Source organism: Crotalus tigris, unplaced genomic scaffold (assembly GCF_016545835.1).
Source record: "Crotalus tigris isolate CLP2741 ecotype Arizona unplaced genomic scaffold, ASM1654583v1 scf7180000024281.4978605, whole genome shotgun sequence".
NCBI lineage: Eukaryota > Metazoa > Chordata > Lepidosauria > Squamata > Viperidae > Crotalus > Crotalus tigris.
In genome coordinates this window covers 4053804-4081216 of record NW_024100453.1, presented here as the reverse complement: position 1 = coordinate 4081216, position 27413 = coordinate 4053804, and the positions used below count along the sequence as shown (strand labels likewise).

Genomic DNA, 27413 nt, shown 5'->3' with positions numbered 1-27413 from the left:
GTTCCTCAAAAGTCATTCTATGTTGAGACCCCAAAGTTGTTTTTCCAAAAGGCAACTGTACTTTCTTGGGCTTTTTCCTTGACAACTTTTCGCTTCTCATCCAAGAAGTTTCTTTGGTTCAGACTGGGAATCTCCATAGACATTCTGTGATCAGAATATTCTCCCCATGTTCAATGTCATTTCCTGGGTGTTGGGGTAGGGGAGATATATGGCTAAGCATCAAGCATCAATGTAGAAACAAAATGTGAGAGCATTTGGATTCCTCCAAGTCTGACTTGGAAGGTCATCTTGGATTTAATTCAGCAAATCTGCAGCATTTTCAGTTAATCATAACAAAGACAGCCTTATATATCAAATGCATGTGATCCACCAAAGCTTATACTTATGTTAATTTATATGTATATAAATGTGTTGATTTTTAAGATGACACTTCTTCCAGTTTTTCCAGTTGTGCTGCAGTTGAGTAACATCCAGCATGAAACTGTTCAGGACTGGTTCAAAGAGAAGTATTAATTATAATAAATTGCTATTAATTAAACGAATAAACAATGTCGTTTCAGGGATTATTTCTAGATGAACTCCTGGCAATGTTTTTTAATAGGGGTGTGTGTGTGTGTGTGTGTGTGTGCGTGCGTGTGTGTGTCTGTGTGTGTTGCCCATTATCTGCGGACATCTGCCCTTCATGCATATTCTATAACACCCTTCGGGATTCGGCTTAATTCTTTCTCCTGGGGAAGCGAGTCTGCTGCCCGAGGGCGGCAGCAAGATCGCCGAAGGCAGCCTGGGGCTGAGGCCGGTGCGCCCCTGGCAACGAGGCCGCACTGCAGAAGGGGCGGGATCGCGCGCCTCCCCTTTAAGGAGGTTGTGGGATGAAGTCACCGCTGCGCTGCCACCTTCGGGGATCTGTGTGGCTCAGCTATCTAATCGGGAGCAGGCGGCGGCGGCGGCCGATCGAGGAAGAGGAGGCGCGCGTCGCGGCGTAGCTGCAGTTGCTTTCGGGGGCTCCGGAGACATCCCCTGCCCTCCCGAAGCGGTTTTTTTTTTAGTCTAACGACGACCTTCTCGTCCGTGCTAAGGCGCGGTGGTCTCGGTAGTGCCCGGTTCTCGGCCGCGATGCCTTCGGAGCGGCCTTTCAAGCAGCGGCGGAGCTTTTGTAAGTCCTGACTGGATTTTTTCCGGGGGGGGGCGGGGAGGGGGAAAGTCCTAGCTCTCTGGAGAAGGCCCAGCGGCTGGGAAAGAGGCTAAATGGCTGGTGTCCAGGATCATCTCCCAGCCATCCCCGCCCTCTTGGGAAGAGTACTGGAGGGCCGAGTCCTGGGAGGCCGGGGTAATTTGGAGACAGGTGCCCAGCGGTGCCGTCGTCGCCGCTGCAAAATTTGGGCACAGAGGATTCTTCTTTGCTTCTCTATTTTACCCGGAGATGCTCCATTCCCCCCCCCTTCCCACACCCATCCTGGAGGGTTTGGCGACCCGGGTTGGAGGGAAACGCGGCGGGATTTGAAACGAGGGGATACGTGTGTGTTCGCCTTCACGGCGCCCTCTCTCCAAATTTACCTTCAGCCTGTCACTTCGATGGGAAACCCTCGACCAGCGGGACGTGTCCGATGGGGGAATGAGGGGCCTTGTAGTCCTACACATTCAGAGGGCACCTCCTTGGAGAAGACCAGTGGAAAGAAGAATCTGCCGCCATTTATTTGCACCTTTAGACTTCGCTGCTAGCCAAGAAATGCTTTATTTATTTATTTTGTCAGATCGAAATACATTCGGCCGTGCTTTTAATAATTATCTCCTCGGTTCGGCGCTTTGTCTTGGTTACAAGAATGCACAGTGCTGCTTAGCTCTTGCACTTGCTCCTTCGGGGGTGGGAAACTGGAGCACCCTCTGAATGCCTGCCTAGCTTTGGCCGTGCCAGACCCTGATACAGTAGTATCGTGACATTCTCTCTGTTTTCATGATTTATTCTTGGTTAATTTAACCCTGATTTCCTCAACTCGGGGTTGAGGTGCCAGTCTACTCCGGGTTGGGTCGTGCAAACCGGCCCTTGCTGCACGTTCAGGCCTTTGGAGATGACGAGGGGGGTACCCAAAATACTTCTTTAGTTGCTGGTTGCCCAGTCCCGGAAGATCGATTAACTTGAGAGAATCTCAAGCGGCCAGCAGCTCGCTGACTGACTGTTTAGCTCAGCTCCAAGTTTCTTACTGGGGAGCCAGGGAAGCACGAAAGAAGGCAAAGGTAATTAGCAGCCGACGAGGACGTCGTGCCCTGCTGTGATGTAATGCCTGCCAATGGGATTCGGGGAACGTCCCTGCGTCTCGGCGATAGGCTTGGGCTGGAAAATAGGCCCGGCTTGGAAGAAGCCAAGCTGGGGGACGGGGGGGGGAGCGAGGTAGGCCTTTAGAAAGAAACGTTGGTGAAGAGACACTTTGCTCCCCTTCTGGTGGAAAACTTTCTTGGGTCCAACACGGCAGGCGTGGCCTTTCCTGCATTATTGAAAGTCTAGTGTTTATGTTCTTAGTACAGTATTCCCACATCTTGTTGCGTCAAGTATGTAGGACCTTGTGTAATGATAACTTGGAGGCAGTCTTCACTGTTATTGTTTTCTTTTCACTGTAAAATAATATTTTTTTAAAAAAAAAAATCAGGAACCATAAGTTCTTGACTTCCTTCCCTCCCAGCCCCCAAGGATCAGAATAAACAGAGGAAATTATGGTGCAGAATGTGGGTGCAGTTTTGCCTCTATGCAAAACTAGAATCCTCAAAGCTACCAAGGAGTTTTTAATCCAACTGCCTTAAAACTTGCCTCAGGCATTGAAAACACATTTTACAGCACTCTTTTACACCCTCTTGAGTATTGGTCATTTTAAACTACAGTAGTAATTTAACTTAGATTTTTATTATTTAGTTTTTATATGCTGCCACTGACTTTTCGAGTGACAGTACTTTAAATATGATGCTGACCATCTCTTGGTCTCTCTCTCTCTGGACAAGTCCCTGCTCTTTTCTTGGCAAGATTTCTGAAATGGTTTGTCATTGCCTACATCCTAGAGCAGTGATGGCGAACCTTTTAGAGACCGAGTGCCCAAACCGCAACCCAAAACCCACTTATTTATCGCTGGATGCCAGGTGGGTGTGGTCCCCTTGGTGGGCATGGCTGTGGTGGTCATGGCAGATTGGGTGGGTGTGACCAAGGTGGACATGATCACCTCAATGTTGCTCGTGGGGAGGGACGCCAGTAGGGGCCAGGCAGGGTTGGAAATCCAGGGGGTCTCTGGCAGGTGGGGTGGTGGGCAGGAGGCTCGTCCTGTGGGGTGAAGCGAGGCAAGGCGAGGCAGGGTGGGGGTTCCATTGTCACAGGGCAAGGTGAGGCGGGCCGGGGCAGCTGTTGCCTGACACCATCAGCCCCTGCACACAGAGGCCAGCGAGCGCCCGGGTGTTGGGATGCATCCGGCCATGTGGGATCTCGGTAAATTAGCGGGCAGCTGGTTGAAGAGGGTTGCCATCTCCAGGGCACGGCGCGCGTGCCCACAGAGAGGGCTCTGAGTGCCGCCTCTGGCACGCGTGCCATAGGTTCGCCACCACTATCCTAGAGCATGTCCAACCTTTTGGCTTACATGGGCAGCACTGAGTGAAGAGGAATTGTCTTGGGCCACAAATAAACTACTATATATGACATAGTTAATTATATAAATAATAAACATTACTTTTTTAGTATTTTTTGTATCTTATGGGACCACATTACTAACTGTCCAGGGCCACATGTGGCCTGTGAGTAGTGGGTTGGACATGCCTATCCTTGAATTTAAAAAAATTAGAATATCACCCAGTTGACTTTTTGCTTAAGGCAAACTGGAATTTGCTAGTGCCTTAAACACTACACCAAATTGGCCTTCATTTTCTTGGTCATAGCTATCTATAATTTCTGATTTGTAAAGAAAGACTGCTAGTAATCCTTAAGAACATAATATAGACCTGGATTTGGGGAATCAGTTTAAGTAATGAAGGCGAAGTGTTTACGAGCAGGCCTTGTAACTGAATATGTATGTAGCACACATTAAATCTTTCTTGCAGTTGAATCCTCTTCCTTTCTTCAGGTTAAATGATTTTGACTCTTATTTCCAACTATCTGATTTCCCTACCCCCCAAATGTTCTATTTTGGCCATCAGGTGGTATGAAAGGTGACCAAAAGGAAATACATTACATGCAATAAGAATGCACACTTGATTGTTTTTCCCCCCCCCTGTGCATAGGATTTATGTAGTAGGGAGGTGGGTTTTTTTAGCAGTTGCCCCTTAAGAGTCTACTGAGATAAAGTGGAATGCTGCAAGAGATTACATTGTATGTTTTCATCTTTGGCAGATGAATAGATTTGTGAGAGTTTGCAACAATACTTATCAGCTTTGCATTTAATAAAAATGCCAGTGAGTAATAAGAGTTTTCTTGTATTTTGAATTCTAGATTATTACTATGTTTGTGTAGGACAAAACAACCATCTGTGTCCTCTACTGCAGAGGTCCCCAACCCCCAGTCCATGGACCAGTACTGGGACGCGGCATGCAAGCAACTGGCTGCACAGACAGGCAAAGCCCCATCTGCAGGATAAGGCAGCACACAAAACCAGGTCCCCTCCGGTCCGTGGAAAAATCTCTCCATGGAACTGGTCCCTGGTGCCCAAAAGGTTGGGGACCTCTGCTCTACTGCTATACAGTATTGCTGTTTCTGTTTTTGTTCTAACTCTCCTTTGTGACACTTCTAATCCAGCTCAATAAGAGTTTTCACAGCTGGTTGATAGGCTTAGATAGTCTTTTTTAAAAAAATTCCATTACATCAACCCCCCCCCCCTTTTTGAAAATCTATTTGTTATTAAAAATCAGTTTGTTATTCATTTAAGTAAGCTTTAGGATTGCAGTGGAAAACCTCCTGAAACTTGGAAAATTAAACAATAATACAACTATTAAAACAAAAGCGTATGTTTATTTCAAGTACCAAATTTAGAGGTATTGTATGATATCAGAGGTAAAATTTAAACAAGGAGATTTTTATATTCTGTAGCAGTAGAGAATATTGTGCCTTCTAAATGTTTTGAATTGTAGCTCCTTGCATTCTTCATGGGATTATATTTAAAATAATAAAAAGTTCCATTGTAAAGTCTTAACAAATTTATAACCCTATTAGTTTTTCTGGTTCACTGTCCAGGGAAGAGTATTTTACATGTACTTCTATTGTTGGAAAAGATGAAGGAATAATAAAACAAGGAATAATAAAATAAGATCAAAGGAAGAGGAAATGTGTAAAAATTACCTTTAGATAGTGAGCATTCACAATCCAGTTATTGGACATCATCCTATGGGCACTTTGTCACCTGTATTAGGATAAATACTTTGGTCAGTTTAATTCAATGCAAAATAGTTTAAAGATTTACAGTTAATTGAGATTAGCCATTGTAATTCATTTCTTCACGCCCTGGGGATAGAAGTTGCAATACAGTGTGTAGAGAGTACCAGAGCGCTCTTATGGATGAATTATAATTGTGTGCCACTGAATTTGCATGATTGTAATTCCATTGTTTTGGCATTAAAAGTCCTTTTAATTATTCATTTTATGATGTACTGTATGAATACATTTTGGAGGCCTTGAATCTCTAGTACTCAAAATGTCCTTGAGAGGATTATAATTCATGGGAAAGGAGCTTCATTTATTTCATTCCTACTTTGCATTCTACCCTGGAAACCACTCAAGACATTAGCTTTTTTTCTTGATATTCAGAAGCTTATCTTCCAAGTTGCCCTAGGTCACAGGTCGGCAACCTGCGGCTCCGGAGCCGCATGCGGCTCTTTGAGCCTTCCCCTGTGGCTCCCAGCCTCCTCTGCCTTTGCAGAGAGAGACAGAGACAGAGAGAGGCAATTGCGCTTCCCTGCTTCTCTCTCTCTCTCTCTCTCTCTCTCTCTCTCTTTCTCTTTCTCTTTCTCTCTCTCTCTGTGTGTGTGTGTGTGTGTGTGTGTGGTGTTTTTTGTGTGTGTGTGTGTGTGTGTGTATGTGTAAAAGAGAGTGCACTCACAGTGTTCTCCGAGGAGCTGAAAAGCTTACTGGACAGAGCTCCTCCCTTTGCTGAGTCTCTGCAGGAAGCAGAAAGCAGGAAGGGCAGGAGAGAGCTAGCTAGGCTGACTCAGGAATTCTGGGAGTTGAAGTCCATGAGTCATAAAAGAGACGAGGTTGCTTACCCCTGAGCTTGTGGGAGAACAGCTTGAAGCTTGCCAGGTGAGCAGCAGATAGGAGAGGGGGAGAAAGAGAGGGAGAGAAAGAGAGAGAGAGGAGGGAGGGAGAGGGAGAGAGAGGGGGGGGGAAGAGGAGTGGCAGACCAAGGGCAGATAGAGAGGGAGGGAGAGAGAGAACAGAGAGAGGAGAGAGACCCTTTTGACATCTAAAATGAAGATAACACTGCATATATCCTTTTTTTACCTGTGTGTGTATGTAATTTTATTCTCTTAAAGCATTCTCTTGGTGATCATTGTTTTAATAGTATGGATATTCCCAAGAGTCATATTTTTACTTTTATTTTTAATGTGTGTGTACACACACACACACACATACATATATATACACACACACACACACACACACACCACTATAATAAAGGTAAAAAAGCATATATGCAATGTTATCTTCATTTTAGTTATCAAAAGGGTTTTGTGGCTCCCGGTGTTTTGTTTTTGGTGGGAAACGGGTCCAAGTGGCTCTTTGAGTGTTTTGGGTTACCTACCCCTGCCCTAGGTAAATTTTATCATTGCAAATAGGCAGATAAGACTTAAAGCATTTTCAGCCTCAAATGTATTATGTGGAATATATTGGTATCATTTGCTTTTTGTAGATGGAGAATTTGGGGGCAAGGAGGGATGAATGGAATTGAACTGCTTACTTGATGACATCATGAAATGCAACTGAAAACTGCTTAGGGAAAAGATGCTGCTTGCCTTTTGTTATCTGAGGTCAGGAGCAAAAGAGATACTGCCAATGTGTGACCAGATTCCATGACTGATTGGCGGCAGGGCTGATGTTGAACTCTGATGTAAGGCTTCAATTTTGTATAGAGTTGCCACTCTTGGAATTTAGGTTCTGCATTGCTAAAGGCAAGCCACAGCTGAAAATTCATAGTGGCCAAGGAAATTGGGTAGCATTAAGTAGGACACTACAAAGTACAGTTACTTTGTATTTACTTGGACCAGTTGAAGATTTGATCAATTCTCCCATGTTGCTTTACTCCACATAAGCAATTATGTAATCTCATTCTTGATAAAGTTTTATCAAGAAAGTATACTGTATACCTTGCATACTAATTGTTTTGGCCTTTAGCCTACCTACTAACACTGATAATGTTCTAGTCTGCTAAATGCTGTGTCTTTATTCATTCATATATTTATATTTATATCCTGCCTTTCGTTCAGAAGCTGAAGGCAGCTTATATAGAAAACTCTTATTTTATTAGCATTTCAGAGTCTTGTGACTTTTTAAAAGACAACATATCTATTATTGCATAAGGTTACATATAAAGCTAAATGTGTTGGTTTTTCAGAAGCTTTAAAACTGCCACTGCAAGTGTCTGCAACCTTGACATCCTCTAAAATCCAGTTATGCAGACTTAAACCTGCAGAATTCCCAGCTGTGTCAGTGCAGGCTGGGAAATATTAATTGTCGACATTCTCACATCTTGAGTGCCTAGGTTGGGAGGGAGAGTTTCTTCTGTATAGAGAAGATAACTCAAGGAAATCAATTTTGCTCTCCTGTTGTGGGCTGTCCTCTTTATAACCCTGACCCTTCCACATGCCACAACTGTGAGTGCACCTCAGTTTGTTGTTGTTACACTCTGACTCACCCCAACATTGACAAATACTCTGTATCAAGAGTGAATAACAAATCCAGAGAAAACACGTGCCATGCCCTGTGCTGATTTTCCTCACCATTTCGGCTTCTACTGCCCTCTATGGAGCAGTGGACCTCCTTGAGGAACAAAAATAACAGGTCTTCTCCCAGCCGGGTTTGCTTGCAGCAACTGCTTGGATGCCACTGGGTGGAGTAGGCCGATGGTGCTTGGTCTGCCTCCAGTTGCTCGCCCTGACTGTCCCAGCTCAAAAGCAAAACAGGATGAAAATAGCTCAAAAGCAGCAGGGGGGGTGGGATGTGAGCGCAGGCAGCTGCAACTGTTGAGTGCCTTTCAGTTTATTTTCCATATATCTTTTTTTGCTTCCTCAACTGACTGGCTTTCTCTGTTTTCTGGGATGAAAGGCAGAGGGAAAGAGGGTCAGCCAGAGAGCTGTATAGAGCCACAATTATGAGCAAGGGGGAAAAAGGGGGGAAGATCTTTAAAAAGCTGTAATATTCATTAAAGGAAATGCCTCTGGATCAAGTGTCCTCTGAGCTTCAGCATTTTTCAGGATGCAAAATTTGTAGCATTAGACTAGCCCAGGGGCAGGCAACCTTGGCTCTTTCATGACTCGCGGACTTCAACTCCCAGAATTCCTGAGTCAGCCTGACTCAGGAATTCTGGGAGTTGAAGTCTGCAAGTCATAAAAGAGCCAAGGTTGCCTACCCCTGGACTAGCCTGAACAATATAAGCCTGGCTGTGACATAACTGAATGTTTACAAAACACTTGAAAAACACTTACCTGCCCTTAGGGGCACTGCATTTAAAACTTGTTGACAATGAGTTTCTAGAAAGAATTGCCATTTTTTAAAAAGTGCCTTTTAGTATTTTGTATCATTGCTTTCAACAGTTAATTTTTAAAGTCAATCAGATGTGTTTCTTTCATATTTTTCTGATTTTTTTTTAAATACATAAATAAGATTTGTTTATTTAAATGTAGTCTGGCTTGATTTGAGGGTGGGGCATTGGTCAGATTCTCATTGTTCTTGTACTTCAGAAATATTGCTGACGTTTGTTTTTGCTGTCTAGAAGAGAGTCCCCAGGGTGGCATTTTTCTTTTTCATAATGTCACATGGCACTGTTGTTGCCACTGTTGTCTGTGAAATGCTTTAGAAAACTTCAAATGAAAGCATTTCCTTGGTAGAAATACAACCATGCACACTTGACCCCCAAAATAAAAAAAAATGAAGCAAAAGACTCCTTCCTTCCTTCCTTCCTTCCTTCCTTCCTTCCTTCCTTCCTTCCTTCCTTCCTTCCTTCCTTCCTTCCTTCTTTCTCTCTTTTTTTCTTTTTTTCTTTTCTTCCTTCCTTTCTCTCTTTCCCCCCCTCCCTCTGTTCCCCTTTCTTCCTTCTTTTGGCTTCCAAATCCAGGTTGTAGTCAGTCACAATGATTTACAGAAGTCTGGATGCAACAGTACTGTATATGCATTGCTGTATCCAGGATTACAGATCAAGTAAATATTATTATAGGAAAAATGTGGGAAGCCTGAAGTATTTTCAAAACTCAAAGTCTAGCAGTCTTTATGGCTAGATTAGCACAATATACTGAAGTAAACTAAAATCAATCATCCAGCATGTTGTGAGGACCTACCATAAATATTGCCTTACCTTGTTATAAGATCACAGTAATCTTGTTTGTGAATTAAGGTTTAGCTTGTGCAGTAAATAAAGTCACTGAGTAATAAGCTTTGGGGCACGCTAGTACTATCCATTTATAAAATATTTCAGTAGACCTCAGACATTCTGATTTGTTATTAAATTAGTCCTTCACAAATGCAGTCAGTCTTAATGTATGTTAACTTTCTAATACAATTCAGCCTGATACCTCCATATGTGGTTTCCTCCCTTTGACTTGCTTTACAAAGCAAGTTTAGCATTTGTAAGCATTCTCCTACCAAATATACCTGACTTTCAAGAATGTGCCAATTTTCCTCTTAAAACCAGGTATAACAATGCCTATCAAGTTAGCTGGTACATCCTCTAAGTCAGCCCATGATGGGGTCAGTGGATTTTATTATATTTTATTTACTAGGGTATATTAGGAAATAAATCACATTCAGCTTTATTTGTGGCAGCTGGCAGAATCCAACATGGCTCCTTTCAGACCCTCATTTATAGGCTGTTGGTACACATGAGTAAGCATTTGCCCTAACAAATATATGACTCAATTATGTCAAATGCTTACTTATATGAAGTGCTTTTTTTGGAAGAAAAAAAAAAAGGTGCCAGAACTCACAAACGTCATACAACCCGTCTTGCCTACCCTACAAGGTTCCATCCAAAAAAGGTGCTGGAACTCCGTTCTGAGCATTCTATGACAAAAAAAGCCCTGCTTATATGTGCATATGCACTATTAAAGATATAGAAATTATGGGACAGAACAATGGTTGTACCTCATTTCCCTTTCCAGATCTTCAATTGTGGGCATAGCTGGATATCTGAACAGCATTTCCTTATCCCTTATGTTTATATTTACACACCAATTCTCTCTCTTTTTCAAAGCTTTTATACAATCAGTTTGCAGAAATTTTGAGAGAGAACACAGGTTTCCAAGATATCCTACCCCCAACCTGGTGTTATCTTGGCTTACTAGCAGGTCACTGTGTTCCTTTAGGAACTGTGAGAACTGTGAGCATGAGATAAGATTATCTACTCTCAGCTTTTTTCCTGATGGCTAGCTGTGGGCTGAGAACCTAAGATAGCTCTGTTCTTGCTAGTAGTTGTTGTTGACATTTCAATTTCTCTTCTCCCCTTGAACATGTGAGCAAATTGGAGACTGACATTGCTTGTCTCATGATAAGTAATCATGAAACTAGAGCTTTCCAAATGCCTTTGACTAGAGTACTTCTTGGAAACCACAAATGCTATGACAAAAAGAACTTCATCAGCAAAATCTCATTGTTTTCACCTATATTTTTGTATAAGTCTACATAGTAGCTACTTTAAGTAGCTACTTTAAGTAGCTACTTAAAAGCAAGCTGAGTAAGCCTGGGAATAAAATAAGCTTTTCTCAGATTTGGACTTAATTTTCTTATTGGACACCTTAACAGAAATATGCTCTCCCTGTTAGCCAGTAATAAACTCCCGTCTTGAGGCTACATAATCAGATTTAATAAATCACAACCTCATTCTCAAATATAAAAATGTTGGCTTCATTGCGGATGATCTTTATACATCAATAAATTAACTAATAAATAGTTTCTTCTGTTTTTTGTTGGTCGAAGAATCTGTGAATCTTGATAGGATGAAAACAGTTTTTATAATTTGATCTTTCCAAAACGAAGGATTTATAAACATTTTATTACTACCATTGCTTTGGGAAGTCCTTATTGTTAGTGTCAAGAGTCAAACTGCAGATTTGACAGCTCCCTAACATATTATTGCACAATATAAGGTTGTAGAAAGGCCTCCATAATTGTCTCTTTTTTCTTGATTTCCATTTGTTTAAAAAAAAATTGCCTAAGGAAAAGTTTATGAAACTTAAATCTGCAATTATTGTTTACAACTTCAGTTCACTAATACAGTAAAAATATTCCCCCCTCTTATCTATCCATCTGTCTGTCTGTCTCTGTCTGTCTATCTGTCTAACTATCTAACTAACTATCTCTATTTATCTATTTATCTATCTATCATAACTAACAGAGCTGCTATTGTTCTTATACTTTATAATAAACATTAGAGAATCCACAGGTTGGTCACAGGTAAATATATTTTTAGTAGACATGTTAAAAATCAGTGATTTGATTCTGGAACATGACTGGCCACTTCCTGTTCTGGATAAAGGCAGAAGCCAATTCTTAGAATGTGTAGAATGGGCTGTTCTAGGTGAAGGCACTCCCAGAATCAGATTAGGCACATGTCTGTCTTTTAGGCAGCTTCCAGGCAATGACTCACAAATTCCAAAGGCTCTTTGGAAGCATCTGAGGCAATCAATTGTATGTTAAGATGGTAAATAAGTAATTTAATATTAATATTTACAGACAGGATATCAACTTTTAAATCATACTACATTAGATACCAGAAATGAGTGCTTCTAGGAATTCCTAGTTCTGTTTTCTAATTGTTGATTGGGAGCCATCAAGAGTTTGATCAAAGATGGGCAATTATATAAATGTTTCAAATAAACAAACTGTAGAGTCCTTGGTACTCTCTGGGCTTGGTTGTTTTCTTGCAAATGTGGCAACATCAGACTTGTTTGTCATCAAACAAACTGCATTTCTTTCCCTGTTGCATGTGAAATGAGCAACCTACCTAGTTGCTTAGAATATTTGTTTCAATAATTAATATGTTTGCAATCTAGATGTTACTGTAATATTCATATTGCATTTGTGCTAATTAGCACATATGTGCTAGTTACTCCTTCCCCATGTTAATATCTTTTTTAAAATTGGCATCCTTCTCTGGTACCAAAATATAAGGCTCACAAGAAACTCTGAAGCCAGTTCTAACTTTGTTCTTCAATAACCTTTATAATAATTTACAATTTACAATAATTATATTGTGGAAAAAAGGAAGATCCAGCATTTAATACTTGCATTAACCGAATAACTTGGCTAGCATTCATTCAGTTAAATGCTTGAATGTATTTAAGATTTCAAATTTATTTTAATCTCACTACTTTGGCTATAAATATTGTGCTGGCTAATGCTAATTGCATCTCACCCAGCCCCCCCCCCCTTTTAAGATAGCTTCTTGCAAAAATATTCTATTCACGTGATGCTTTGGGAGTAAACAAGCCACCTACAAGTCCTTAACATTGGCTTGTTGGTCATGAGTTAAGGTGATGGCATTGTTTTGTTTCCTGGAAATGAAACTGTTCTTGCATGTGAACAAGTGGAATAATATCTGACACTGAGCAAAGTTAATAAGTTATCTTCACTGCTGTTAATAATGAAATTTCATGTAAACATAGCTTTGAGTTCTCTGCTTTCTATCAGCTCTCCCAGGAAATAAGGTAACCAGAGTCCCTTTATTATAGGTGATAATTTTGTTTTGTTAGCATTGGCCTTTCTGTACTTCCCAGGCCTCTGCCTAGTCTACAGTATTGTGCTATCCTCTTAGTAGAATCTTAATACCTCTAAAAACTAGCTTAACCAGAAATATGTTTTGCAACAAAACAGAAAATAGAAGTCATTTTTACTGTGTAGCTCATTGACAATGACATTCCTCGTCCTGGTTCAGGGGGCTGAGTCAAATATCACCTATGAAATATACACAAATATATATGTGATTTAGGAATTTTAACAAATAAATAAGCTTCAAGAGCTGAAAATGAATTTGGTCAAAATAAGTTAGTGTTCCTTTTTTGCAGAATTAGAAATCCTTAGAGATCTGCTGGAAAGAATTCAATAGATCTGAGATAGTAGATCATATCTTACTTTCTGCTTACTTATGAGGTATAAGACTGAAAGATAGGAAAATTAAGAACAAGACTATCTTTGGGTATTGTGGTCCACAAACCCTCCAGAAGGGACAAGATTGAAAATAGTGCATTTTTATTGTTTGCTTGATTCATTTTTCAAGACTTACAGAATAGTATAGTACCCATAGCATCCTTTTAAATAAGGCAAAACAAAAACTAAAAAAAAATGGGCCAGTTCCTGTGTTTTGTGCTGATAGAAGCTGCTTAGAAAGCTCTCTTTTTGAAACAAGACAGGCTGCATAATCCTTAAAATACATAATCTGATATTAAAATTATTGCTGCTCAAGTAAATATCTGTACAGAATGCAGGCCCTAATTCAATTTACATTGCACAATGTCAGATACTTCAGGTATTATTGCAGAATTTGTTTCTACTTTTCTTGGTAGATTAAAAGGTATTGGGTACATTGTATACAAGGTACAGATCGAGTGGCCTAGTGGTGAAGACACTTGCCCTCCCACTTATGAGATTGAGAGTTCAATCCTAGGTAGTTGCAGATGTTTCTCTCCCAGGGCACAAAGAAAAAAACATTTGCTGTGAACTCTGCATAGATGTTAGGAAGGGCATCTGGCTAGTAAACGCTCAGCTCCATCTAGTCTCCCTGACTTCCCAGAATTAAGGAATTACAGGGTCATAAAAAGGAAGTTGTTTTTTATTGTGAGGTGCAAACGGGGAGGGAATAATAAATTCACATCCTTGGTGAACAGTTCAAAAGGACCTGTATTCAGATGGCTTAAACCAGTGATGGCGAACCTTTTAGAAACTGAGTGCCCAAACTGCAACCCAAAACCCACTTATTTATCGCTGGGTGCCAGGTGGACGTGGCCCACTGGGTGGGCGTAGCTGTGATGGTCATGACAGATTGGGTGGGTGTGGCCAAGGTGGACGTGGTCACCTTATGTTGGTTGCAGGGAGGGACGCCTGTGAGGGCTGGGCAGAGTTGGAGATCCAGAGGGTCTCTGGCAGGTGGGGTAGTGGGCAGGAGGCTCGTCCTGCAGGGTGAGGCAAGGCGAGGCAGGGCAGGGGTGCCATTTTCACAGGGCAAGGCGAGGCAGGGGCCGGGGCGGCTGCTGCCTGACACCATTGGCCCCCACACACAGAGGCCAGCAAGCACATGGGGTGATAGTGGATAGAGGCACAGCCTGCCGGCCCCTCGACCAGCACACTCTGGGGCTCTGCAGCCCACCGCTAGCAGTTCAGAGAAGCCACCTCTGAGCTTGGCAGCCGGCCGACAGCTGAGGAGGCAATGCAGTGGGTTGTGCCCAGGAAAAGGAGCACATGCGGGAAGGATGGAACGGGAAACCAGCTGTGCTGGGATACAGCCGGCCACGTGGGACCTCAGCGAGTTAGCGGGTAGCTGGTTGAAGAGGGACAGTTGCCATCTCTGGGGCATGGCACGAGTGCCCACAGAGAGGGCTCTGAGTGCCGCCTCTGGCACGTGTGCCATAGGTTCGCCACCATTGGCTTAAACAATTGAACAATGATGTTATGGGAATATTAAATATTCTTCTTTATAAATATTACTATATTTGGATTGGTATGATTCATGATTTTTCTAGTTTAAAAAACTGCTTAGATTCACCATTCCCTCTTCCATAATTTTTTCTGAAGTTTACATAACTGTTCAATATACAGTAGGCTAGAAAATTATTTCAATTTCTTAAAATCATTTATGCTTCACTTTCACAGCGGATCGTTGTAAAGAGGTACAGCAGATCCGCGAACAGCATCCAAACAAAATTCCAGTAAGTAAAGAAGATTATCTATGCTTTTAAATCAATTTATATAAATCCATGAAACATAATAGGTGTCTTGTAGGTCATATGCCAGGATCATGAAACATTTTCCTGTTTTTTCCACGCTGAACAGTTGATTGTATATATTGCTAAGTTTAGGGAGTAGTTTTATAAAAGTTATTTTCTTTTTAACTGAGACTTTCTGCAAACTTGTTCAATCAGAGTCACAGTACAATTGAATTCAGGCTTTGGGGACAGAAGAATGTTACCCCTGCAAGTCCCTGAAATATCTTGTAGTGATTGGGATGGTGTCAAGCTGTGACATTTGTCTCCTCTTACCAAGACATATCTCATGCCAAGTTAAGAACGAAAAGGAAGATGTTGCTTTTGGCCAGTCTCCTAATGGGAGTAAGAGGTTTAGGCCAACTTTACTAACTCCTGTAATAAATCAACTCTTGTGATGATAGGGAGAAAAAAGCAAAGCTGCTATCTATTTATTACATGAGATGAACAGAAATGTTTGGCTCTCATAAGTTCTCTTGCATCATATTTAATTTTTCTTTTGAGTACATCCCTCCAAAAATTGTCTTTGGGACTGAACTTTTTACTGCATTATTATTCATATGTGAATATTCCATTGCTATAGTAATAACTGATTACGTGAAAGGAAATACAGTGTTTTGCTTATTACATTATGTTAATATATAAACATGCTGGAAAGCACTAGATCTGCATAGTAGAGGCTTGCCACTAATTATCCTCTTTTTTTTTTTCTTATTTTCCTTTATCCTTTTTAGGTAATCAAATTATTTAAGCTCCTCTTTCTTTTTTCACTAGTCATACCCCAAAAGGCAGAAAATTTCACAGGCAGGTTCTGCATTTTTTATTAATCAATAATTCAATTACGGGAATATTAATCAAAAACTTGGTCATATCAATATTGCACAGATATCATGTAGAATGTGAGTCAAAATAAGCATCCCAGATTCATTTCGGGGCAAAAAGGGAAAAAGAAATTAATTTAAAGAGATTGTCATCTGAATATTTAATTTTAATGCTATGCCTTAGTTTAAAATTGATGATGAAATAATTAAATGTAATGATGAACTTCTCTGTATCAATTGCATGTTGAATACAGCATTTGTGTTTCAGCCAATATATTAGATAGGTGGGCCTTTGTTAATAGTACAAATCCTTCCCCAAAAAATTGCTTGGGAATATACAGTAGCTCTTCTCTCAAATGGTTCAAATAACCCTCCCCCCCAGCTCTCACAAACTTCAGAAGCTGTTTCTGGTTGTCTTTGAAGTGCAGAGCTAAAGGGCTGTTCATGCTCATGCATGTACAGTAGAAATAGCTGGGAGCAATTCTGAAACAGCTGTGCCAGCTTAAAAAAAGATGCACCTGCTTTAACAATTCAAAAAGAGATACTGTTCAATCTGACAGCTGTCTTTCAAAAAATTTGTCAGCCTTATTGGACAAGTGGTAACTGGTTCATAAATTATTATAGAAGTATGCTTATTTATTTACTTACTTACTTATTTACTTACTTACTTACTTACTTACCTACCTATTTATTTATTCTAACCTTTATTATTTTTTATAAATAACCCATAGCTGCGAACACACCTAATGCCCCTTCCTCCTCTTATTTTCCCCAAACAACAGCCCTATGCCCCAAACAACAACCCTGTGAAGTGGATTGGGCTGAGAGAGAGTAACTGTCCCAAAGTCACCCATTTGGCTTTCATGTCTAAGCTGGGACTAGAACTCACAGTCTTACAGTTTCTAGTGCAGTGGTTCTCAAGCTTTTTAATGCCGCGACCCCCAACCAGTCGTACGTCGAGGACTACTCAACCGGTCGTAAGTCAAGGATTACTCGACTGGTGCAGCACCGTTTGCAGAATGGGACTTTTGGTGGGCTCAGCAGGGCAGAGACAGCCTGAACAATTCCTATTGGCTTTTGAAAGCCAATAGAATTAGACTCTATTCAAGAGAGTCTATTCTATTGGCTTTCAAAAGCCAATAGAATAAAAGGGAGTAGCACAGCTAAGGAAAAGGGGGGAAAATGGCAGACTGCGTTGTTTGGCGACCCCCGTGAAATGGTCATTCGACCCCAAATGGGGTCCCGACCCACAGGTTGAAAATCACTGTTCTAGTGTGATGTTTTAACCCCTAGAATTATTGGCTCTTTTCTTTATTTTTGCCACTCATTTTCAGTACACTGTTTATATGTTTTTTAATTTTAAATATATAAATATATGATTTAATTGTAAGCTGCTTTTAGTGTACCATGGGCAGTATACAGTGGTAGCTCAGTACCCATCGGTAATTTATTCTGGAAGAGACGACAAATACTAAAACTGATGAGTACCAAAAAAACCGTATGACCTACCATATGATCCACTGTTTTGGCCAGAAGAAATAGCGAGTTACGAGGCAGCCAATGTCAGCAAGTTCTTCCTTGCACATTGACTACCAGGAGAAAAATGAGTGGATAGGACAAGATTTCTGCTTCAAAATTCATTAAATACCGAAGTTGATGAGCTTGGAAGCAGTTGAATGCCAAGATATGACTGTACCAGTTAGGAAAAATAAAACAAAATAAAATCTCCAAACAACATGATTTATGTTCGGGCTGAATTGCAGATCATGGTCCGCATATCAGGCATTAGAGTTTACTGATTTAGCACTCGGTTTAACTGTTTTGAAATAGTTTTAATGCTTTACCTCTTTAAGTGATTTGAAACACATTAAGGAATCATAGGCTTTTCAAACATGTCTCTCTCACTATAACCCTTAGCATTCCTATCAACCTCTCCAATGCAAGATGAATAGGAAAAGCTAAATTTATGCCTTTGTTAAAATTTGAATTGCTCTGTCTGAATGCATCCCTGGAGCATCTACTTCACTACCTTACAACCAGCTGATAGAGCCAGCTTTATCCAATTTTTTTTCTTCCAATTTAGATAAAGAATACGTTATAAGCATAGGCAATGCTGGGGAGAGACAAGCAAGAGGGCAAGGAGGGGAAAATGACTTGCACAATGATACCATCATCTGATACTAAGAAGCTGACTTCCATGCAAAAAAGCAATGAAAATTTCTGGAAAACAAAATAGGTTAAGGCCCTCTAGTACTATTTGTAGGATTTTAGATCCTGATTCAAGAGCAGATATGCTGGTGTTAAACATTTATGAGAGAATTTAGGATGAGATCCTTTTCAGCAGCTGATCTATCATACGTTTGCTGTCTTTTCTGTCCAAGTGTCAGATGTCATATATCTGATACTGAATCCAAGAAACCTGCCAATTCACATGTGAATCAGATGTGAAAAACTTGGAGGAAAATAGGTGAAAGTTTTTCCTTCTTTTGATTAAAATATTAGTCAATTTGTGCCATTTTTATTAGTAATATTACTTCTACCAAGTAATAATAAACAAAGTAAATAAACTTCCGTCCTGGAGAAGGGAAAGGAGGTGAACACTGTTGGTATAATTCTAGTCCAGCTTTCTTGCTAGCAAATAGACTAAAGACTGGGAATTCATTTTTAAGATTTTCTGGATGCTAAACTTGATCTCAAATTCACAGTTCCAGAGGAGGTGACACCAAAGCTTCTGCTGTACTTTAATCTTCTTTAATGCCTGAAGTGATTCAGCACTATCATTTCTCTCTCCAAAGCTATTTTCTCCTTCTCTATATTCTCTATATAGCAAGTAGTTTCCCCACTTGCCAATTCTTTTGTTCTTGCGTGTCTCATGACCTAAATATAATATATGTTGGTGGATGGTTGATTTTAGAAGAATTACAGACATCTTATGCTGCCTAAAATGAGCAATGGGGAGAAAGATATTTTAAAACATCATAAATTCAAAATATGTCTTTTGCAGGCCTTTAAAGTCATTCACATAGTTTTTAGTTTTTTAATTGCTTGAAAGAAATATATCTACTTTAAGTATTAAAAAGGAATAAAAATAACTGTTCTTATTCAGTTTTGCACATTTCTGGGGTGGACAATTCACAAACATCAAAATACAAACACAGAGGACTGAAGGTTAACCCTGTTGAGTCAAGTTGGTTAAAAAGCTGTAGCTGCTTATAGCAGGGACCTCTCTGGCTACAAGCCACATATGCATAAAATTCAGTGGATCCCTTTTTTTTTTTTTTTTTGGCCCTACGATTTGTTGCTATGTATTTTTTTCTGTTTTGGACCATAGGGGGCAAAGGATTGGGTCTCACACTCTCATACTTTGATTCTACTTCAGAGTACATATTCTATGGTTTCTTTTGAGAAAAGAGCAACGTCATGCAGCAATATGCTGCTGCTGCTGCGGCGGCGGCGGCTGCTGCTGCTGCTACTACTACTACTACTACTACCACCAATAATAATAATAATAATAATAATAATAATGATAATGATAAAGTTGGAAGGGACCTTGGAGGTCCAACCCCCTGCTCAGGCAGGAAATCCTATACCCGTGCTGTCAAACCTATGGCACACGTGCCACAGGCGGCACGCAGAGCCCTCTCTGTGGGCATGCACGCTATCGCCCGAGGCCTAGGCCTTGAGTCCCGTCCATGAGCAACCTACATCAATACCCATGCAGGGTGAGGTTGCTGCGCCCGTGCCTGCCTCCCCAACCATTCATTTACTAACCTGCCTTTCAGCTGCATTCCATTTCTCTGTTCGCTTCTCAGCCTTCGCTGCGTGTTTGTGGGACTCAGTAAAAAAAAAAAGTTCCACCAGACTTTCTAACTTCTTGCAAGATCTCAAGAAGTTAAGTCTGATGGAACTTTTTTTTTTTTTACCGATAGTCCCACAAACATGCGGCGAAGGCTAAGAAGTGAACGGACAAATGGAATGCAGCTGAAAGGCAGGTTAGTAAAAAAACGCTTGGGGGAGGTAAGGGCATCTGGGTGAGGGTGGGCATGGCAACCTTACTCTGCATGGTGGCAGGAAGGTGGGGTGTGTGCCCTTCCTATGCCAGACCAGCCCCTGCAGCCCCGGGGCAGCCATGCTGGGCAGCGGTGGGCAGGGTGTTGAGGTGGGGGCTGGCAGGCCAACCAAAGCAGCAGGTGGAGCGCCGGAGGCTCAGGCCATTGGCAAGAGCAATACGTCTGAGTGGAAAGCAGCCTCGGAACAAGTGGGGCAGGTAAGGAAAGAAATCCTCGCTTTCCCCAAAAATTGCCTTTCTTTCCTTACCTAACTTCCATCCCTGTGCCATTCCTCCTTTGCAATCCCCTGCCGCCGTATGAAAGAAAACAAAGGAAGTTTTTTTTGGGGGGGGAAGGTCAATCAATCAATTCTAACTTCTCGTGAAAGATCGTGATTTCCTCACTTCATTGTGCTGATATTCTGCCTTAGTTATGTGCCCCTCTATACTTATCCTTTTTTGTCTTTCAATTTATCAGAGAGTTCTTTATGCAGCCATGCTGGTTTCTTTTGACAACTGTTATTTTTCTTCCTCATTGGTGTTGTGCTAGACTGGACTTTTATAATCTCACTTTTCCCCTTGAAGATTCTCATCCATGGAATCCTTCCCAAGCTCTCTATTGCTTGTGCTTACATAATGTTGAATTCCAGTACTGCATGATCAGTCCCCCCCAAAGTTCCTGTAGCTTCAACACCTTCTATCATTTCATCTCTGTTAATGAAAATTAAGTCCAATATGGCTGATCTCCTAGTTCCCTTAACTACTTTTTGGGAGACAAAGTTGTCTGCTAGGTTTGTCAGGAACATGTTTGATCAGTTGATGTCAGGGCAGTTAAAGTCCTCCATTACTATTGTGATGTGCTTCCTACATACTGACTAGCAAAAAGTTCATCTGTTTCCTCTGTTTGGTTGGGTGGCCTATAGTATATACCTATGACAATGTCACCCCCCCTTTTATATAGACCCAAATTTATTCAAGACAGTTTTCATCATTGTTGTGCTCTATTTCTGCAGAGATGTAGTTATTTCTTATATATAGTGCAACTCCACCTCCTCTTTTATTTGGTCTGTTTCTTTTAAATAATTTAAATCCCTCTAGTTCAGGCATGTCAAACTCGCGATGTCACGTGACGTTGCACAACATATCGGGACTTTTTCCCTATTGCCAGCAATGAGGTGGGTGCGGTTTTGGCATGACGCATCTGGCCTGCAGGCCGGCAGTTTGACATGCCTGCTCTAGTTGTATATTCCATTTGTGGGTTACATCCCACCAAGTTTCCATAATGGCAAAAATATCATATCTGCCCTCATTGACTTGAATTTCTAATTCACCCTGTTTATTCTTCATGCTCTGTGCATTGGTATATAAACATTTGAATCCTTTTTGACTGACCCTATGTTTACTTTCTACATAACCTATTTCCTGCATGAGTTCCCCTACTTTCTTACTACCTGTTTGATTAGTGCATGGTACAGTACACTCTATCAAAAGCTTTATTTTCCTTAATAGCAAAGTTGATATTCTTACCCACAATTTTGACTCCTATGTATTGTTGAAGAGACCCACAGTTGCCTAATATTGTGTTTAGACATGCTAAGTCATCATTCATGGACATCCAAACACAGCAGCTAGTTCTGCTAAGCCGGAATTAAACAAGTCACACTATGTGTTTGTGTGGGTACGTGCACACATACATGCATACTTTCAAATCAGGTTGACTCTTAGCAATTGCCTGGACTAGTCCTTGCAGTTTTATTGGCAAGACTTCAGAAGTAGTTTGCCATTGCCTCCTTCCTATGGCTAAGAGTGAGTGACTGGCCCAAGGCCACCAGCTGGTTTTGTGCCTAAGGATGGACTAGAGCTCACAGTCTCCCAATTTCTAGCCTGATGCTTTAACCACTACACCAAACTAACCAAGGCAGTGGAAAAGATCAATATATATTCCAATATGAAAAACTGAATACCAAATAATTGTTTCTATCTCACATCCTATTAAATTAATGCTCCAAGTATTGAAATCCAGGCTTTGTGAGGGAGGGTGTTAAGGTTGTATATTGTCTCTTTATTGTTTTAATTTATATGCAGAATATATTATGAGAAATATTATTTAAGAATAAATAAAAATCGAAGACAAGGTTGCTAAAGTTTCAACAACTTTAAATATGCTGATGACCTCAGTTGAGAGCTAGATATTAGGAAGTTTTAAGAAAAGTTGATAATAAAAAGATAAAGGTTTCCTGTCCAGCTGTGTCTGACTGTTTCTTGGGTGATGGAGCCAGTATTGTCTGAAAACAATTCCCATGTCATGTGATCAGCATGGCCATATGCAAAGGTGCACAGAATGCTGTTACCTTCCCACCAAAGTGGCACCTATTAATTTATTTTTATTTGTATTTGCATGCTTTTGAACTCCTAAGTGGGCAGGAGCTGGGGCAAGTAACAGGAGTTCACCCCATTGCACGGCACTTGGGTCTCAAGCATGGGCTTTCAGCTTTCCAGCTGACAAGCTCAGCCTCTTTAACCACCGAGCCATCACTCCAAAAGCAGTTTTCTTGCCAACATTAAAACAAAAACCCCTCTAAGATTATCATGTCAATAGGCTGGCAGGTCAGTGCAGACAAATGAAGATGGAATTAGTAGCAGGCCCTATTTCTTCCCAAGCAAAAAAAAAAAATATGCACAGCAATGGTGATTATACAATAGCCACTGGGCCAAAGAGAGATCTGCTTCTTAGATGAAAAGTGAGACATCAAGACAAAATATTAACATGTGACATCACACAAACAACAGCACATATTGTCGAGGCCATTGTTTTCCCAGTTTTGATTTATAGCTGTGAAAATGTGAACAAAGAAAAATTGATGCCTCTGATATTTGATATTGAAAATAGCTTAGATTACACAAAAATAAATAATTCAATATTAGATGAAGTAAAATTATATTGCCCAATGAAAGCATTAAAATTGAAGCTAAAGCTTAATCCTTTTGGATACATAATGGGAAGGCAAGTGTCACTGGAGATAAGGGCCAACTCAAAAGCTGACAGAAAGAAAAGAAAGACTTGTGAAAACAACAGGATTAGCAAACAACTTAGCTGGTAACATATAATAATAATAACTGAATATGAAGAACTAAGATATCAGTGGGAAAATAAGGCTTAAGCTTAGCTTTCCACCATGAGTGCTATTGAACATGTATCTGTCATTCCAAAGTGAGAAAGTCCTTTCTATTTTTGTGTCATATTCCATGTGTTACTGTCATGGAATACAGTTTCTGCCCCCCAATGTCATGTTGCTGGGATTCTTCTTTGAAAAAGAATTCCTAAATGCAAGCAGTTTACATAATTAGGACCTATGAATAGCCATTAAGATTACACAGAAGTTCTCTGGGTGAGCATCTGCTTTCATGTAGGGATTCTTCAGCCATCTATATTCAAAGGTAAAGTTTGTTTAATGATCATATGCTCTCAGGGTATGTCTAGAAGTCACACTTTTAAGTAAGAAAAGAGAACATGCAGTTGCTTATTGCATAATTTTAATTGGGTCTTAAATATCTTTTACTGTACGAGAAACAGTTTTCTGGGGTTTAGTTTTATTTAGATCATCACGGACGTTTTTATTTCCATTATCACACAATAAGGAAGTAGTAATAACAATAAAACAAAATTATGATATACAGATAAACAGATAAACCTCCAAATGACCTCAACCACTCTAAAAAAAAATGCAAACGACCAGTTGTCTGCAAGGAATATAAATCCTGCATTCCCCACCATCCAGTCAGAGCTGAAGAAGCTTTCCCGGATGAGAAGCAAAACATCTTCAAAGAAAAACAAGAAAGGCCAGTTGCCTCCTAAAAAAGCACCTTTGGGAGAGTCATGATCTGGATGATTGAGAATCTCCATAGATAATTATAAGGATATGGCATTCTTTTTGACTAATCAATTTTCATAGTACACCATCTTTCTCAAGTGATTGAATACCATGATTGAACACCATTTTTATTGCTTATTTTATACTAATGTAAAACAGTGATTCCCTGCTTTCCTTTTAACAGACTGTACATCATTATTAAAGAAAGATTTTACAAACTTGCTGCAATAATCAGCTCAGTAATATAGCACCTACCCCTCCTTCAAAGCACCTCTTGGGACCCTTAGATTTTTTAAAAAAATGTAAACTATCAAAACATTTCAAATATCATGAGACCACTGGATTTTGCTTATTTTGTGTTCTCATTTGAAATTTAAATTGGATTTTGAGTGAGAACTCCAACATCTCACAAGATAATTTGGAAGAAATCCGTAAAAAAGGACCCAATTCTCTGTCTTAATTGTCTGGATCCTAATGCTCATCAATAATGTTTAGTGCCTTAAAAGGATTGTCTTTTTGATTTTGCTGGGCAAGAAAGAAACTGACAGCACCAAATTTCTTCCTCACTAGGTCATTATTGAGAGATACAAAGGGGAGAAGCAGCTACCTGTTCTGGATAAGACCAAATTTCTAGTTCCTGATCATGTCAATATGAGTGAATTGGTAAAAATAATCCGGTAAGTGAAATACTTCAAAGCAGCTGTGATTTGCTTCTGGATATCAAATGACCAAGGAGCAACTTTCCTAATGAGTAGAATAGTGCTGACAATTTGGTTGCCTATGGCAGGGATCTCCAAGCTTGGCAACTTTTAAGACTTGTGGACATCAACTCCCAGAATTCCTTAGCCAGCCAAGTCTTAAAGTTGCCACGTTTGGAGACCCCTGGTCTATGGTATGAAAGCAACTTCTCTTTCAATGTAGAGCATCTTGCCTTTTAACTATCTCGTCATTCACTCAGAAGAAAGGAACCCTGCTCAAGTCATGGAAAGGTTTGGGGACAGAAATTTAGCGTGCCAAGGATTAGAATGACTAAGAGTGTTACCATAATTTGAAGTCAGCAAAGTAATATACATTCTCTGTTACAGATGGGAATCCTCCATAATCCTTTGCCTTCTGCTGTATAGGTAACCACACAAGCCAACTCCAGTTGGTCCTCAAAAAAATATTATAGGGATTATAATGGCAGTTCTGCCTTCCATGAAGATGGGTAATAGACTTGAAGATTAGATAACCCTGTATTAAGGATACAGATTTGTACTAACTCTTATCTGCATTTTGACTAATTCACTGGCCTACAGTTACCAAGATGTAGTTATCAAATCAGAAGTGTATTAAATTTCTGCCTCTTCCCTAAAACTGCACTTTCTTGAGAATTATTAAAAGAGCTTCGTAGCTCCAGTCATTATTTGGCTTAGCTCTTGTGGTTTGCAACTGTGCAAACCACACAGAAAGACACTTTGGAGACCCTCTAAGATGATTAATGTGTGTAGCAGACACACATTACGAGTAAAGCAAGGCAGCTGACATTTTGCAAGGCTTCCATCATTATGTGTGATAGAAATTTGAGTGCTTGAAACTGTCAGTGTCCAACCTCACCAATGCCACTCCCCCCTCCCATCTCTGGGAATGGCAGTCCGACACATTCTGAAGGTAGCATGATTTGGATCAATTGCAAATAAGCATTCTGTCTTCAGGATATGTGGGACTGCAATTCCCATTTAAATATCTTGTTAAGATGCTCTTGTTACCATTAATACTGGCCTGCTGTGTAGCCTACATTATGAAAAAAAAGTATTTTTTTAAAAAGCAAATTAGAAAAGAAAAACTTTGCAGAGCAGATTTATTAAAAGGATGATAGAACATGTAATAAAACAGCACTGAAACTCTTATTAGTTTTTAGACATTTTTGGTATTGGTGCCCTGTATCTTGTTCATTTATTGAACTGGAATTAGCTGTGCATGCTTTATTATGCTCCTATTTTGACTCAGGCTCAATAATTATCTTCTGCACTGCCTCAGGCGCCGGCTACAGCTGAATCCTACCCAGGCTTTCTTCCTATTGGTGAACCAGCACAGCATGGTGAGCGTTTCTACTCCAATCTCTGAGATCTATGAGCAAGAGAAGGATGAAGATGGCTTCCTTTACATGGTCTATGCCTCACAGGAAACCTTTGGGTATTGAGTGTCACTACCAGAGGACTAATTCCAAACTGTTGCAGCAACATCTCTGCCTCCCCACTGCTCCCCACATTGGCAAGCCCTATGCAGAGAGAAGCTTTTGGTCCAGGAGCAGCCTGGAAGCAACTGTGTTCCTCCAATCTCATAGCACATCAGACCAAGATAATTCAGTGTGTAGGTGTGTGAGAGACCCATAAATCTCTGTTTGCATTGCCTCTGTCTTTTATGATTGCTATACATTGTCTCCCATCTTGTTCACGCGGGTGTGTTTGCAGATGTATGCACTCTTTCATATTATGTCTTCTTTCTTACTCCAATGCCAAATTGATGGAGCCCCTGGCTGTCTGGCAAATAAACTGTTTTCCTCACTTATTAAAACAAGGGATGTATTTGTTTGCTATTAAAGAGCAGAAAATCATAAAACAAAAATAAATTACTATAACTTTTATTGGGATTTTATTGGGAGTTTTCAGTTGTTGATTCTTGGTGCTACACAATAGATGTAGGCATCTTTTCCAGTATGTTCCCAAAACTATATCTTCTAAGTTTATTACCTTTAAGCACGAGGGGGATTACAATTTGCTTGTATGATGTAGCCTTTTTAAAAAAAACAAAAACAAGTTTTTTTGCACTTTAAATTGTTGTAAAAGTGAGGATGAAAGTAGCTTAATTTTCACAAAGGTGTCGTATTTTGCGCTGTTTCTGACAATGTTTCTATTTGCCTTTTACAAGGTTTATTTTTCAAAAGCCAGTCTTTTTTTCCTTTTTTGCTCTTAATGCATGCATGGATTTTTTTAAAATCTATTTTTAATCCCATTATGGCAAACAGGCCATTTGGCTCAAGGAATGTACTGATTTATATTGCTACTTTACCTGGTTATTTTATAAAAATATGATACCAAAAAGTGTGTATGACAGAGGAAAAAGATCTGCCCAGTCAAACCTATATAATTATCTATATAAATAAAGATAAATTAAAATTCTCTTCTGATGGAAACTAGTTTCCCTGTCCTGAACTCATCACATTAGCATATCTCTGAAGTTAAGGGACTGGTCCTGAAAAAAAAAATGTGGTCTGTATATCAGGTTTTCTTATCACTTTGAATTTACTGCTATGATGCAGACAGACTATCCTTATTCTACTGATGTTATCCTACTGCAGCAGGGATTGCCATCGCTAAGCAATGTAGTCACGCTTTATGACCATACTGTTTAGCAATAGAAATTCCAGTTCCAACTGCCATCATCAGTGAAGGACTACCTGCACTTCCAGGACACTTCCCCCCCTCCAAAAAAAAAAACCTGCTTCAGAAAGTTAGGTGGGGATGATTCGGTTACTGAGATGAAGGTCACCCA

The 27413-nt window shown here is 40.3% G+C and overlaps 1 protein-coding gene across 2 annotated transcripts; it reads left to right on the top strand.

Annotated features, from left to right (window-relative positions):
• Nucleotides 1-710: 710 nt before the first annotated feature.
• MAP1LC3A (microtubule associated protein 1 light chain 3 alpha) lies at nucleotides 711-27054 on the top strand. 2 transcript variants are annotated; one of them, XM_039323657.1, is made up of 5 exons: nucleotides 711-1153; nucleotides 15029-15084; nucleotides 24450-24556; nucleotides 24965-25003; nucleotides 25899-27054. In XM_039323657.1, the coding sequence occupies exons 1-5, from the start codon at nucleotides 1114-1116 to the stop codon at nucleotides 26059-26061; spliced, it is 405 nt and encodes a 134-aa protein (XP_039179591.1). In that variant the 5' UTR covers nucleotides 711-1113; the 3' UTR covers nucleotides 26062-27054. The 2 variants fall into 2 exon arrangements, with proteins under 2 accessions (XP_039179591.1, XP_039179592.1); XM_039323658.1 differs by lacking the exon at nucleotides 24965-25003 and having other exon boundaries at nucleotides 727-1153.
• The last annotated feature ends 359 nt before the right edge of the window (nucleotides 27055-27413 follow it).